Source organism: Vulpes vulpes, chromosome 15 (assembly GCF_048418805.1).
Source record: "Vulpes vulpes isolate BD-2025 chromosome 15, VulVul3, whole genome shotgun sequence".
In the NCBI taxonomy this organism is placed as follows: domain Eukaryota; kingdom Metazoa; phylum Chordata; class Mammalia; order Carnivora; family Canidae; genus Vulpes; species Vulpes vulpes.
The window spans coordinates 107,424,267-107,440,450 of NC_132794.1; the positions used below are offsets into that span (position 1 = coordinate 107,424,267).

Below are 16,184 nucleotides of genomic sequence, written 5' to 3' on the forward strand. Positions count from 1 at the left end.
TAAGCAGTTCCAGCTTGAACTTTTGAATTTTTTATTATATGACATTGGAATGATGATCTTTTATTTTTTTTTTATTCTTTCTAGGTTTCTGTTGTTTACAACTCATTAGACTTTGAACCAGAGATTTTCTTTGCCTTGGGATCTCCAATTGGTATGTTCCTCACTATTCGAGGAGTGGATAGGATAGATGAGAACTACAGGCTTCCTACGTGTAAAGGATTCTTCAATATTTATCATCCAGTGAGTGACTTGAATTACTTCCTATTTTGAAGAAGATAAAACATCTACATAGAAACACCAATATAGATAAATCATCCTAATAGATTTTCAGATTCTTTTTTCTTAGGAACTAATTCTGATTTTGATGTACATCCAGTTCTCTGTCCTAAGAGAGAATAGTCTGATACCAACCAATAAACTTTTCTGCCAGAAAGCCTTTGTTCAAGGAAATAATTCTGTTGCTTTGCTTGCAAAGTAGTTTTCCTCACAAACTTAGAAGTCGTCTTATAATTACCAGTAGGTGAATGACTTGTGGGGAAAAGAAAAATCAAAATCTCTGGTTTGCTAGTTATCCATTTTGTCATACAATCAAGATACATAACTGAAGATAAGAGAGCTTTTCCAAAATTTCCAATTCTTCTCTTTACAGCTTGATCCAGTGGCTTATAGATTAGAGCCTATGATTGTTCCAGATTTGGACCTGAAAGCAGTTCTCATTCCACATCACAAAGGCAGAAAAAGACTTCATTTAGGTAAAAAGCAAATACTATAAAAGCTTGTTTCCTTCTTGTCATTTTGTAATCTGTTAGTCCTAATGAAGTATGTTTTTCCTGTCACTTGTAATTGAACTGTGAAAATCTTAACACCAGGTCCTTTCTGACAAAATTAATTTTATTTAAGAGCCTGCTGTGTTTAGAGCCTGTTTATTAAATGTTCAGAAGAGCTATAAAGTTTTGAGTGAGTTGCTTCTCCTTGAATATTTTGTTCTAGATGCAACGTTCTGATGGTTGAAATACTTAGGAATGGGGGATTTTGGTAATAAAGTGATGAGATATACCTATAGATTTTGATAGAATTTGGCCATAGTTTTTGGAGTTGGGAAGCAGAGTAACACTTGAACTAAGGACCAACAAGACATAAACTTGATGCTAAGTCAACTGAGCTGTTACTGCCTTGCTAAATAGATAAACTTTTCCAATTAAAAACATTCATTAAACGTAATGGATCAGCAAGAATCCAAATGGGGTTTAGGTTTCTCTTATGCCTGTTAATGGTGTGTATCATCCAGGGGCTTAAAGGTTTGGGTGGAAGGGATGGGAGTGCAGTGGAGAAGAGGGGGTATGTGATCATGCCCTTTTATTTAAAATTGGATTTTCTTTCTTTTTTTTTCTTACATCATTTTTAAAAAAAATATTTAACCATTTTGGGATTAAAATGGGAAATTTGATACATACCTTAAAATCAAAAGGATTTATTAGACAAAAGTAGGAAAAGTGAAGGGGCAGAGGTTTCTTCATTTTTAAATCAGAGGTTTATATTGTGGTTATATTAGAATCTCAAATTCTCAAAACCATTTTACCATTACAGATAAGAAAAGCAGTCATCTTTTTTATCTTGTGGGCCCATTTTTTTTTAACTTACAGAAAAAAGCACATGAACGTGTCTACATTTTTATAGTATTTGAGCTCTTCCTTCCCTCTTCTTTTTTTTTTTTTTTTTCCTTTTGTCGAGAGAGGGAATTTATACAGTTTGCCTGGATTAGCTTTGGTTATTAAAAAAGATGACAGAATAAGCCTCTATAAAACATTTTAATATGTTGAGAGTTCTTGGGTGAGAAACTCTGTTTGGCATTTAAGAGAGGATTCATCCAGTCTGAGAAGAGTGTCAACTTTTAATTTTTGTGGCACAGAATTTCACCTTGTGACTAATTAACTTGATGTGTCATCTTCATCTCTTTAGAGTTGAAAGACAGTCTCTCTCGTATGGGATCTGATTTGAAGCAGGGTTTTATTAGCTCCCTGAAAAGCGCTTGGCAGACATTAAATGAATTTGCCCGCGCTCACACCTCTTCAACTCAGCTGCAAGAAGAACTGGAAAAAGTGGCCAATCAAATTAAAGAAGAAGAAGAAAAACAAGTAGTTGAAGGTAAATTTGGCATTTGAGGCATTTTCTAGTACAAATGTTATTTGTAAACATAATGAATTATTTGTATACATTATGAATTATTTAATGATGCTTTTCCATTCTGGTCTTTTTTGTTAAAATATGGAGGTTGTTTTTTTTTTTTTTTTATAAAGGAAAATCTGTTGTGATAAACTGTACTTCAACATGGATGCCATTCTTTTTCCAGGGTTTTGCCTGATAGTTAGTTGCTGGACTTTTTACTCTGCAATCTTGTTTTTGTTGAGATTCCTAAGGCCAGAGTGGAATATCAGAGTTGAGAGCAAAGCTTGTATTCAGGCTATTTATTTATTTATTTATTTATTTTTTGTATTCAGGCATTTTAAAGACCCACTGTGAGAAAATATCTTCTGGTGTTGTCTACCTTTGTCGTCTTATTATAGACTTTATCTGAATTGTCAGGTCATTGTGCCATGATGTTTTTGACTCTTTTCAGATTCTAATTCTGTTTCCTTTCTTTCTACAATGCTCTCTCACCCCTTTTCTTCAAAACTGTCAGCTCGTTGGCTCTTTCTCCTCTCTCGGGTAACCAGCCCCTCTTCCTTCTCCTGGCTCTTTGGAGGAATGGGAAGTGAGCCTGGTATCTCCCCAGGTTGCTACGTGTGTCAAGCGATATTCTCTTGAGCCCAGAAAGTCAGCTAAAGTCAAAGGATAATGATTAAGTGATTGACTTTGATATTGAAATGGTTTAAATTTTAGCAGAAAAGATTGTTGAAAGTCCAGATTTTTCCAAGGATGAGGACTACTTAGGAAAGGTTGGAATGCTAAACGGAGGCCGCCGAATTGACTACGTTCTTCAAGAAAAGCCAATAGAGAGTTTTAATGAATATCTTTTCGCTCTTCAGAGTCATTTGTGCTATTGGTAAGTAGTTTCTTCTTTGATAACATTCACGTGGCCTGTAGGTGCTGGCGTATACAGCAGTTTTAGGGGAGACTCTTTTGCTGATTTATCGCTTACGATGAAATACTAATTTCAATGGCCATATATTCAAAATCCGTATTTTCCCCCATTATTTTATTATCCACAAGATGGCAGTGTGTCATTTGCCTTTTACCAAAGGACTTTAGTACGGGCACACTGATTTTTGTAGGGGTACCTTTCACAGAATGGAAGTGGTAGGAACTTTGAAAAGCCATCCTTTCATATATCCCCTGTCACCATGGAGAATTGCAACACAGCTGTTTTGTAGCTGGTCAGTATCCATCCAGTTTTTAAGGACAGCTTTAAGACTATACTACCTTATTTTCATTTGCCTTTCTTAGGTAGGGTTGAATAAAACAAAAGCTGCGTTTTCCACAGGTATGCACCGGTATGCATAGAGGTTAATTTCTACTAATGGTCTCCAAAGTAAACATGTTCTTTTCTTTGTGATAGGGAATCTGAAGATACTGCCCTGTTGTTACTTAAAGAAATTTATCGAACAATGAACATTAGCCCAGAACAGCCCCAGCATTGATTGGACTTCAGCCTCACTGTGTGAGTTTATCTTTATTGTGTGCATACAATCTGAATGTTTCATTCTAAAATCTTTTTTTTGTTGTTAGGTTTTTTTTTTTTAAGTAATCTCTGCATCCAACATGGGACTAGAACTCATGACCCTGAGATCAAGAGTCACAGGCTCCACTCACTGAACCAGTCAGGGGCCCCTCTGAAGTCTTTTTTATAGTGTTGAAGTTGACTATAATTTTCTCTTTTTTCTGTTTCTTCCTGGTGTTTGTTTTTTTTTTTTTCTTTTTAAAAAAATTCAGAATAGAGATGTTAAGGAGGGGAATTGGTTTGCAATCTACATTTTTGATATGTTAACAGTTTTCTTTCTAATTCCGTCTGCTTTTATTTGAGTTCTTTTATTTTTGGTTTCTTTCTACAAGATATTCCTAGGAATATCAGCTAGGAATTCCTTTGGTTGTAGAAACAGAACCTGACTCACAGTACCTTAAATGAATAGAAGTTTATTTTTCTTGTGTAATGGGAAGAGTTCATGTGTTATGCCCACATTGTTGGCATCTTTTTACCTATATGTGGCTCTTACTCCATAATTACAAGACAGCTGCTGCAGTTCCAGGCACTGTGTGTACGTTCAAGACAAGAATCAGGAGGAAAGGACATTGGCAGTTATATCTGTTCCTTTTAATTAAGAAAGCAAAAATGTGTCCCAAAATTCACTCATGCCTATTGACTAAGCTTGTGCCACATATTCCATGTCTCCTCCAAACCCAGGCTCCAGGGAGGATTGTAAAAGCAATGTTTTATGCACCCCAGTCTTTATAGAGGGAAGGAATAGAGAGGGGGCAAACCTATGATGAATGAGCCAACCTGCGAGCCAGACACACTGCATTTCTGACTGTCTTCCTGAGACCCCTGACCCCTCTTCTTCCTTGCTAGATTATTATTAAAAATTTTTTATTTAAATTTTAGTTAACATACAGTGCAATATTGGCTTTAGGAATAGAATTCAGTAATTTACTGCTGACATACAGTACCCAGTGCTCATCGTAACAAGTGCCCTCTTTAATACCCATCAGCCATCTAACCCATCCCCATCTGCCTGAGTCCATCAATCCTCAGTTTGCAAATGGTGAGATTTCATTCTTTTGGGTGACTGAGTAATATTCCATTGTATACATATACCTCATCATCTTTAACCCTTCATCAGTCCATCACATTTGGTTGGGCTCTCTCCATAATTTGGTTATTGTGGATGGTGCTGCTGTAACCATCATGGTACATATACCCCTTCAAATCTGTATTTTTATATCCTTTGGGTAAATACCTAGTAGAACAATTGCTGGATGGTAGGGTAGTTCTATTTTTAGTTTTTTGAGGAACCTCGGTGCTATTCTCCAGAGTGGCCATACCAGTTTGCATTCCTACCAGCAGTGCAAGAGAATTCCCCTTTCTCCGTATCCTCACCAACAGCTGTTGTTTCTTATATTGTTAATTTTAGCCATTCTGACAGGTGTATGGTGGTAGCTCATCATCCTCACTAGATTATGCATCACTTAAAAGAATAGGTAGTGTGTTTTTTAAACAGAAATTTTAGGGCAGCCTGGGTGGCTCAGCAGTTTAGCGCTGCCTTTAGCCCAGGGTGTGATCCTGGAGACCTGGGATCGAGTCCCACATTGGGCTCCCTGCATGGCTCCCTCCTTCTGCCTGTGTCTCTGCCCCTCTCTCTCTCTCTCTCTCTCTCTCTCTGTCTGTCTCTCATGAATAAATAAATGGAATCTTAAGAAAAAAAAGAAATTTTAAAGCCTTTAAAGCGTTAAATACAAGTGGTTGAGCTCTAAACTGTGAACTCAAAAGTAGTTCCTGGCACTTTTGAATTTTCTAATAATAAATGTTAAGTTCAGCCTCCACCTTCTTATTTTGGTGAGATAACCACTTTCAGTAGGGTTTCCTTAGATTTCCCTGTGCATGTCTCATCAAATGTGTGTGCAGGTAAAAACAAAGATCTCATTTGACAGTATTGTTTTGCAACTTGATATTTTCTTTTTTTTTTTTTTTTTAAAGATTTCATTTATTATTCATCAGAGAGAGAGAGAGAGAGAGATAGAAAGGCAGAGGGAGAAGCAGGCTCCATGCAGGGAGCCCGATGTGGGACTCGATCTCGGGTCTCCAGGATCACACCCTGGGCTAAAAGTGGCACTAAGCCACTGAGCCACCAGGGCTGCCTGCAACTTGATATTTTCTATCAGCCTTCTAACTTGTATGCTTTTCCTTATTAACTTGTATCTTTTTCATTCTCTTCCATGGCTACATAGTAATCTATTGTGTGGTTATAGTCCATCTTATTTAGCCAATTTCCCACTAATGTGCACTTAGCTCATTTCTTAATTTATATTAGGGGATGTTAGTACAGAGTGGGTAAGAGATCTGAAAAGCCATTTTGCAGCCAGTCTCTTTATACAGTTTTATCAGTTCTCACCATTTCTGACATTACAGTACTAAAATAAAGGTAATGTCAGAAGCTACTCCAGTTCAGATGTTCAATTATAAAATAGTCTCTCATTTGTTTCGCAAATATTTATTTGGTACTTAACTATATGCCAGGCACCAGTTTTTGTGTTGGTGATAAGTGGAAAATAAGATAGCATTCTCACCTTTAAAGAATTTACCCCCACTGGGAAGAGATGAATAGTAAACCTGTGCTCTGATCCATAAGTAAATTTCAGATATTGATAGGTCTTGTGGAGATAAAAATAGGAAGATGTGAGTGCTGGGTTGCTTCTGGGGAAGACAATGGATGATGACATTGGAGTTGAAATTTGAAAGATGAGAGGGGGGTAGACTCTAAGGGTATGAGGAAAACGATCCAAGCAGAAGGAAGGGAAGCTGCAGAGATCATGAGATGGGAACAGACATGTCACCTTTGAAGAACAGTAAGCAGACCAGTATGACTGGGGGTAATAAATGAAGGGGAACACGAGAAGAGTCAGAGGTGGGTAGGCCTGATTATGAGGGAGCTGGTAAGATCTTTGCATTTTACTGAGTGTGATGGAAACATGGAAGTTTTAACGGGAGGAACGATATGACTTGGCTTAGACTTCAGAAGGAAAGCCCTGGATGCTGGGTGGAGGGCAGAGTGTTGAGCAAGGAGGGAGGGAGGGAGAATAGTTAGGAGCCTGGTGGTGGTGCTGATGAGGGCTCCAGTGGTAGGGATATTGCGAGATGATTGAATGCAGATCTGTTTTGGAGGGAGTGAAGCCAGGGACTTCAGATAAATTCATCATGAGGGAGGAAGGAAAGAAGTTGAAGATGACTCAGGATTTTGATGTGAGCAACTGGGTGGATTGTAGTACCTTTTCCTGAGAAGGCTTGTGGACATATCAGGGTTTTTTGTGGGGTGTAGGGGATGGAGGAATCAATAGTTCTGTTAAGTCAGTAGTTGATGTTCTGAAGCTAATGGCCTGAAGCTCGGAAGAAAGTTCAGACCTAAAAAAAATGATGACTTTAAAATCAGTCATCAGCATATATGTGGCCATTTGAAGCCAGAAACGGGATGAGATCACCTTGGAGTGTGTAGGTGGAGAAGAGAAGTCATCTGGTAAAGGAGGAACCATTGAAGTGAAAGAAGATTCGGGAGCTTGTGGTCTCAGGGAAGCTGAGAGAAGATTGCTTCAAAAGAGAGTAGTCAGCAGTGTCCAGTGCTGCTGACAGAGAGGTCAAGGAAGAGGAGGACCAAGACTTGGCCATTGGCTTGAGGCAAACGTAGTACATCATTGGTGACCTTGATTAAACAAAGGTGTTTTCATGTCATGGCAGAGGTAGAGTGGGTTGAGGAGATGTAAAGGATCAGAGAGGAAAGAGTTTTTTGCTGTGAAAGGTAATAGAAATAAGACTTGGGGACATTTTATAATATTAAGGTGTGTTTGTTTGCTACTGAGAATGACCCAGTATTGGGGGATGAAATTGATAAGGCAAGAGCAAAAGGGAATAATTGTGGAGGGAAATATTTGAAAAGGCAGTGTGGGAAAGGGTCAAGGCCAAGTGAAGTGTTTAGCCTTAGAAAAGAATCAGGGATGCATCAAACCTAGTAGCAGATGAAAGTGGGGAGTGTAGGCACTGATACGGATAGGCGGTGACATTGGTGCCTTCAAGGATCCTCTTTCCTCTAGGGGAGGATGGACAGTAAATAAAGGATTGCAGTGTGCCAGATGGTAAAATAGAGCAGCAGAGAGGGAGCAACTTGGGATGGGACAAGTTCTGTATAAGATGGTGAGGGACACTTCTCACTGATAATGTGTCATTGAAGCAAGTGAGACAAGTGGGTATCTGTGGAAAGATCATTTCAGACACAGGGATGTAGATATATCAGAATATAAGAGCTGTCTCATTCTTTGTAATGGTCATGTAGTATCCCATTGACTGCTACAGTATTTTTGTTTTTTAGCCAGTTCTTTGTTGATGGGCATTTAGGTTATTCTGATCTAGTATAAACAATGCTCTAGTGATATATTTAATAGTTGCATTATATTCTATTTTGTAGTCCTAATTATTAAAATAGTTATCTACTATTGTTGGGTGTTTGGATGTTTTTCCAACTTTATTATAAATCTGACATGTAAAAAAAAAATAAATCTGACATGTAGTTGCATATACCTTTTGCACATATCTGTTTGGGAGAAATTCCTACATGTAGCATTGTTGGATCTAAGAGTATTGTACATTTTCAAAGGATTTTGATCTATATCTGTTGCTAAATTGCATTTCAGAAAGGTTGCTCAATTTTCATGTCTATATAAGTGCTGGTTTTTCTGTATCCTTGCCAACACTGGATATTACAATTTTTAAAAATTTTGCTGATTTGATAGCTACAAATTGTTATCATTGTTTTAAAACGTGTATATTTCTGTCACTAGTGAAAATGGAGCATTTTTGGTATATTTCATTGGGCATTTGTCTTTTTAATATTTTTTTAAATTTAAATTCAGTTTGCCAACATATAGTATAAATCAGTGCTCATCCCATCAAGTGCCCTCCTTCATTTGTCTTTCTTGTCAGTTGCCTAGCCTTGGCCTTTGAGCAAAAGGTATGGAGGTGTGGTGTAAGGTATTTTGTTTCTAACTGATTTATAGTTGTGATATTTTAAGGATATTCATCCTTTGTCACTGTAGAGTTGTTTTCCAGTTTGACATTTGCCTTTTATTTTTGCTTAGGCCTTGGCTTTTGGGGGGCTGGATGGGTGGAGAGCATGTTTTAAAAACAAGTCGGCCAGTCTTCTGAGATTATCATTTCAGTATTATGTTTAATTTTTTTGTCCTTAAACAATTTTGTTATTCACTCAACTTTATAGTTTAGAAGAATAGAGAGGGATTTAATTTTTTCTTAGTTTCTTTTGCCCTGTGCCATATATTGAAATGTACCCTTTGGTCACATGATGGGTCTCTGATATGCTGTTGTTTGACATTTTTATTATATGCCCAGTATTCTTTTTTTTTTTTTTGATGAGAAAATTGATTTTTAAAAAAATCTTAATTCCAATGTAGTTAACATACGGTGTTAAATTTCAGGGGTTTAACACAGTGATTCAATACTTCCATATATAACTCAGAGCTAATCACAAGAAGTATACCCAGTATTTGTTTTTGAGGCTTTTGTACATCTCTTCCATTGACTTATGTATCTGCCAACCATATTTCACTGATTTCAAGTCCTATAAATTCCACATTTTATCTTTAAATTTGGACTGTATCTTCTAAACAGCTGTTGCTTGGATGGCAGTTGAGTTCTTCCCAAGATGGTTTGCATTTTTTTCTGCCATTTACTAAGGCAGTGCTACCAACCTGAGTCTGCTTAAGCTAATTTCTCTGCTTGAGATATTTTGGACTATGTTGCCAGTGTGAATTCAGACCACAAAACTTGTAGGCTTATAGAGCTGGGGGACCAGTTCAAATATCAAGGAATATTTTTTCCTCCTCTTACCATTGTCAAGGAAGAAGTGTGCAGACTTCTTTGCTGGCCCTTGTAGATGAAGGGTTATTTTTCTTTACCTCTCACTTGAGGCTGTAGCCATCTAGTATCCCCACTTTTTGTGGTTTCTGTCTCCTTTTAGACTCTGTATCCTGAGTATCCTTTCTCGTTTCTGTGTGGTTACAAAAAATAGCGGTCTTACATTTGATGGTGTCTTACATTTAGTGAAATATGGTGCTTTGGTGATGTAACTTGATAGATTTTACTGTCTGGTAGTGCAGGGACTTAATATACCAGGAGTCCTGGCTCTCGTTCCAAGTGAATTTTGTAATGACATAAGTTCCCCTGACAGTTTCTTTCTGCAAGACAAAACAAAACAAAACAAAACCCAAACAATGTAGTTCTCAGATTTTAATAATCACCTAACAGGAAAAACTTAAGAAACTTTCATTTCACACCTAATTTATTCACTGTTCATTGTTTTGTCTCTTCTTACACTTGATTATAAAATATGGGTGGGAACTTAATTAAGTTCCTGATACTGTTTTAAAACTATAAAATTAGGGCGGCAGCCTGGGTGGCTCAGTGGTTTAGCCCCGCCTTTGGCCCAGGGTGTGATACTGTAGACCCTGGATCGAGTCCCACGTTGGGCTCCCTGCATGGAGCCTGCTTCTCCCTCTGCCTGTGTCTCTGCCTGTCTCTCGCTCTGTGTGTCTCTCATGAATAAATAAATAAAATCTTTAAAAAAAATAATAAAACTATAAAATTATTAATTTAGAATATCGACAGTTCTCTACGTGGTTCATTTAAGTGTAGAGCATTTCTGTTGAATAATTCTTCTATGTGTATCTCCTCGATTCCTTTTTAGAATTGTTCTTTTTTTTAAATATTTTATTTATTTATTCATGAGAGACACAGAGAGAGAGGCAGAGACACAGGCAGAGGGAGAAGCAGGCTCCATGCAGGGAGCCCGACGTGTGGGACTCGATCCTGGGTCTCCGGGATCATGCCCTGGGCTGAAGGCAGACACTAACCTACTGAGCCATCCAGAGATCCTCTAGAATTGTTCTTTAAAAAGCCTCACATGACCTTCACAGAAATTTTTTCTTTTACTTTCTGTACTCATTTCGTTCTGAAGATCTCCCATGCCCATTAGTCTCACCGGATGCTCTCTGCACCCTCTGTCCCTTCAGAAGCCACAAGGCCTTGTGCTCACTGGCTGTGTTCTTCGGAGGCGGCCAACAGTGCAGATGTGGCAGTGCTGAGTGCCCGATGGAATATTGTCTTCCCTTAGGAAGGAACAGCAGTGCTTTTGTGTTTTATTACTATAAGTTTGCAAATCTCACCAACGATTCTGTTTTTCTTTTAAAGACTTTCTTGTCTTTCCAGAAAGTCAGAGTAGAAATTACATTGCTGAGTCAACCTTCAGAGGACATTCCCAGTTTGCTCCCGTGATGGATGATGGAAAAGCAGTTCATCAGCATTTACTCGGGAAGAATTCTCACAAGTAAGAAGTCACTTAAAAGAAAACATACAGAACAGAAAGACAATGAAGAAAATCAGTACCACATGTGGACAGTATAGATAAGAAAACATAATTTTTCAAATGATGCGATTAAAATTTCCTCCGATCAGTTTAGTTGTACGGCTGTCAAAGCGACGCGTGATACCAATGAAGACATATTTGTGGCATGCAGGCGGTTATTTCTGTTTCTTAAAAAGCTATTGCCAATGGGCTATTAAACTTGCATTTTTTAAAATTAATGTAGTATGTTCTTTTTTTCAAGTATGGACTTCTTGAGAAACTGTAGTAGTAAGATTTTCCAAAAATTTATGTTCTATTTTTAAATGTGAGTTGTAGTTCTCCGAGCTGCTTTACCACGGAATCATCTGTATCTAAGAGGAAGTAGCCAAGATTGCTTATATTCCAAGCTGAATCTGAGGTTTTATGAAGCCTTTCAAGCACTCACTCAGTGCGTAGTTGTGCAAGTGAAATGTTCCTGCAGCACGGAAGTCCTTGACATGCTCTCCTGGCACATCCATGTCCAGCAGGGGTGTGGGGGGCAAATGGGAGGCTTCCCATTTTGTCATCTGAGGTAGCTGCACAGCTGCCTCGTTGCTAAACTTTTAATTAATGTGAGAACCAAAGTAGAGTTTCTTGGGTTTTTTTCCTTTGTATTAATTTCACTTATACCAAAGTGTTTCAAAGTATGAAATGTATTGCTTCTAGACTATAAATCTACTTCTTGAAAAGACTGTTCTGTAATATTCCACTTTGTTTTACTATAACTTCAAATTATCTTAAATATTTTCCTAATACTACATGGGAATGCTGATTTTTCTTCTTTTGTTATGCAGTAGAAACATTTTACACTGTCTATTACATAGTTCTCATGGAACATAGAATTTTTTGAAAGCAACATGATACACATTTTTTTGTGTATATATTCTAATTAGTGTGAATAAAATAGCAACTGCATTTTTAAAAAGCAGCAAACGTCTGTTTTTTTCTTCTTCCTTGAATATTTCTGTGATTTCAGCATTTATTGACTTTTCATTGTGAGTACCTGCTGTATGTATTTAATTCATAGCATTTACTCCTAATAATAGAAGTAGGACAGAACCGTTTTAGAGCTGCAAGTGATCGCAGGTAGCATAAATTCCTTCCAACCACCTCTTTCTGCAGCTGAGGACATGACACTGCATGCCTTTCTCTGCAGATCTAGTGGCAGATTGGGGCTGGAATACACTTTCACTGACTCCTCTTGGCCTTTATGTCTCTGGATCTAGTACTACTGTTTTTCTTTTAATTTGTACTTCCCCAAAATAGAAGAAAGATATATATTTATGTATATAAATATATGTTTTAAAAGATTTTATTTATTTGACAGAGAGCATAATAAGCACAGGGAGCTGCAGGCAGAGGGAGATGGAGAAGCAGCCTCCCCACTGAGCAGGAAGCCCGATGTGGGACTCGATCCCAGGACTCTGGGATCATGACCTGAGCCAAAGACAGATGCCTAACTGACTGAGCCACCCAGGCACCCCAAAGGTTATTTGTATATACTTAATAAAATCCAGTTTGATTTTTCAATTTATAGCTGGTTTCAGCTGCATCATTCAGCCTATGTCTTCTGAGTATTGTGGGCAGAGAAGAACCTATGTCAAAAGAAATTTTAGGAATCTTGAGATTTTAATACTTGAAACATAAATTAGAGTGTTTTGGTGACTCTGCCTATTTATATTATATTTATATTACTATTAAATATTATATTTATTTTACTCTTAAAATATTAAGGGGTGTGGGGGGCAAATGGGAGTGGGGGGCAAATGGGAGGCTTTATATTACTCTTAAATATTTATATTACTCTTAAATTTTTTTTAAAGATTTTATTTATTTTGAGAGTGTGCATGCACAGGGTGGGGTGGGGTGATGGGGAGCAGAAAGAGAGGGAGAGAATGTTAAGCAGGCTCCATGTCTTGCACAGAGCCTGACTTGAAGCTTGATCTTGAGACCCTGAGATCACGACCTGAGCCACTAAGGCACCCTACTCTTCCAATTTCTTAAACAAAAAAAACAAAAAAGATGGTCTATTTGACCACAGTGTGTAGAAAGTGTCCTCGTTTGTGTGTCCACCCTGAGCTTCTCAGTGACCATGGCCAGGTGGATCCTCCCTGGGCTGGTTCTCCATTCTTGCTTCCATTACCAGTTGTCCTTCAGCCCTGGGGCAGCCACGACACGGCCCTGGCTCAGCAGCAGTCCATCCTGAAACCATGGCTGTCCCAGCTTGACCTCCAGCGCTGTCCCTGCCTGACTCCCCCATCCCACCGAGGGGCTTTCCTTCCTTCTGAATCTCATTATCCTCCCGTCCACTTCCACAGTCTCTCTCTGGCTTTGCCTTCTGCTCCTTCCATGCACCAAGCCAGCTATTCATTCTCCCCACTTGCTTTTCCTTTGTGGGCTGTGCTGCCCTGAGCTGCGCATCCTTCCTCCATGGGGAACCAGAGCCCCATCCCACCTGCTCCCACCTGCCTCGGCCCCATGGGACCCCTGCCCAATCCTGTGTGCCTCGGTGTTTATTCAAAAAGCCCATTTCAACAGGAGGAAATGACTAACGGGATTCCATTCTTTGCCCTCAAAGCATGTTAAAGGGAGGCAAACAAATGCAGACCAGACCCTTCTCTATTCCTCTTTTTTTTTTTTTTTTATAATAGTCACACACAGAGAGAGAGAGAGGCAGAGACATAGGCAGAGGGAGAAGCAGGCTCCATGCACCAGGAGCCCAACGTGGGATTTGATTCCGGGTCTCCAGGATTGCGCCCTGGGCCAAAGGCAGGCGCCAAACTGCTGCGCCACCCAGGGATCCCCTCTATTCCTCTTTGCTGGCACCTGCAGCCCCTGCCACGTTGTCCCCAAACTGGCTCCCCGCCCCAGACAGAAGAGCAATGTTAGAATTACAGTTTCTCACCTGAATAACCCATAAGCTAAGAGAAGGGAGGGTAAGCAGCTTTACCTTCTGCTCACCAGCATCCAAGTGGCTGATCACCTGGCCAGGGGAGGTCAGCGAGCTGGCCAGGGCCACAGGTGCTGCTTCTAAAACTCGCAGTTACCCCGTGAGGTGTCCCTGTTAGGTTGGGAACTTCACCTTCACTGCAAGGGTTTAATGTGTTCTGTTCCTCTGAATAAAAAAGAAAGCTTTCCCTGTGAAAAGATAAAAAATTCCCCCCCGCAGTATCCTTTAGTGTCACAAACATTTTCTTTCAATACTATCCATGATCCCTTTTGCTAGGTAGACTTTTCTGGACACCATCTGGAAATTTCCTTAACTTGCCTGTTTTGAAGTGTTTCTTTTCTAGCATTCTTGTTAGAGTTTCCTTTAGGTTGTGTTTTGGTCTCATGTGTGAACAGGAGGGATTTTGTTATTCCGTTTAGCATTTGGGCAGGCAACTCTTATGTCTTGCATTTGAAACACAGCTGTAATGTTGCTTTTTTACCCCTTGAGACTATGCCTGCCTTATTATTTATTTTTAGCTCAAACGCCTTCCACTCAACTTCCTTCAAAATTCATTTTTTGATGCCACTTTTTATTTTCTAGCACATTTCAGAATCAAACCCTAGATGGCCCTACATTATTTTTCTTTTTCCCAAATCAGTTTTGCCAACACCTGAATCTCACCCAGCTGTGGGCTCTGGATGACTGCGTATCATTTTCTTCCTCTGTCACCACTTTCTATCGCCTGGACCCTCTGGATTTTCATTCTCTATAAAATGACAATGTTTTGTTATGTGAAAATGATAGTTCACTTCAACTGTTGTCAAATATAATGAATTCTGAGTTGGTGATGTTGAGTCTCAATAAGCCTCCTCCAGAAGAAACATGAAGATTGAGGTTTCTGATCCTTGGACATCTAGTCAAACTTGCGCTGCATCTGTGCAGAGAATGAAATCCAGTCTGCTAGCTGAAATTCAGAGCCACGTCTGCTTTCGTGAGTGCTGAGAGAAGAATATAAACAGTCTTCTTTTTGGCATATCTTAAAATTCTAAAAAGCTTTCCCCTCCCATCCTCCCTTCCTTCCATTTTAGAGAGAGAATGTGTGCATGCATGAGTAGGGGGAGGGGCAGAGGGAGAGGGAGAGAGAGAGAGAATCTTAAGAAGACTCCATGCTGAGTGTGGAGCCCAACATGGGGCCCAATCTCATGCCCCTGAGATCATGACCTGAGCTGAGATCAAGAGTCAGACGCTCAACCAACTGAGCCACTCAGGTGACCCAGGAAAGCTTTCTTGAATAGCAAGAGTGATCATGTGCAGAAAACTGGAACTACATTCTTATTTGCCAAGTCTCAAAGGGATATGAATGTTTAAAGTCATTTTTAGAGATCCCTGGGTGGCTCAGAAGTTGAGCGTCTGCTTTTGGCTCAGGGTGTGATCCTGGAGTCCTGGGATTGAGTCCCGCATCAGGCTCCCTGCATGGAGCTTGCTTCTCCCTCTGCCTGTGTCTCTGCCTCTCTCTCTCTCTCTCTCTCTCTCTCTGTCTCTCATGAATAAATAAATACAATTTTAAAATTAAGTAGTTTTTATTTTATATATGTTGTTTCATTTCTCACAGTGTGAATCCCAACCAACTTGAAAGAAAGTGGTCACTTTTTTACTTTTCTGTCTCGAATTAGGTCTCCCACCCCTTTTAACTCTGGATGAAATTGCTTCACAAATTTTCATATGGTGAATTTTGAGCAACTTAAATATGAAAAAGACACAGACAGATAATTCACTAGAAAAGACTAATACATTTGAAATAAAATGTTCATGCTTGTTACTTATCTCAAAAATGCAAATTAGAATGTAAAAAGAAGGACCTTTTATTTAACTGCTCATAATGGTAAATTAAGAAAAAAGAAGATGGGCACATACTTCTCACATTGCTAATAGAAATATCAATTTTTACTTCCTTTCCAAAAACAATTTGGTACTGTGTATCAAGAGCCTTAAAATGGTCTGTACCTTTTAGCTCCGTAATTTCACTTTCAGAAATAGTCTTAAAGAAGGGACAAGGATTTATATTACACTGGATTATTCATCATGGGAACATTTTAGAG

The 16,184-nt window shown here is 39.0% G+C and overlaps 1 protein-coding gene across 9 annotated transcripts in view; it reads left to right on the top strand.

Annotated features, from left to right (window-relative positions):
- SEC23IP (SEC23 interacting protein) overlaps positions 1–12,081 on the top strand; it is a 39,247-nt gene extending 27,166 nt beyond the window's left edge. Inside the window, exons 14-19 of one of the 9 annotated variants that reach the window (XR_011997601.1) lie at positions 85–240; positions 650–752; positions 1,960–2,145; positions 2,681–3,043; positions 3,557–3,658; positions 10,961–12,081. Coding sequence is in view for 6 of the 9 variants with exons in the window: in XM_025994468.2 (XP_025850253.1) it covers positions 85–240; positions 650–752; positions 1,960–2,145; positions 2,881–3,043; positions 3,557–3,638 (690 nt within the window). In the remaining 3 variants the exon portion in view is untranslated. The remainder of the gene's footprint in view (positions 1–84; positions 241–649; positions 753–1,959; positions 2,146–2,680; positions 3,044–3,556; positions 3,659–10,960) is intronic. The other 8 variants (XR_011997600.1, XR_011997602.1, XM_025994468.2 and 5 more) reach the window with 8 other exon arrangements.
- The last annotated feature ends 4,103 nt before the right edge of the window (positions 12,082–16,184 follow it).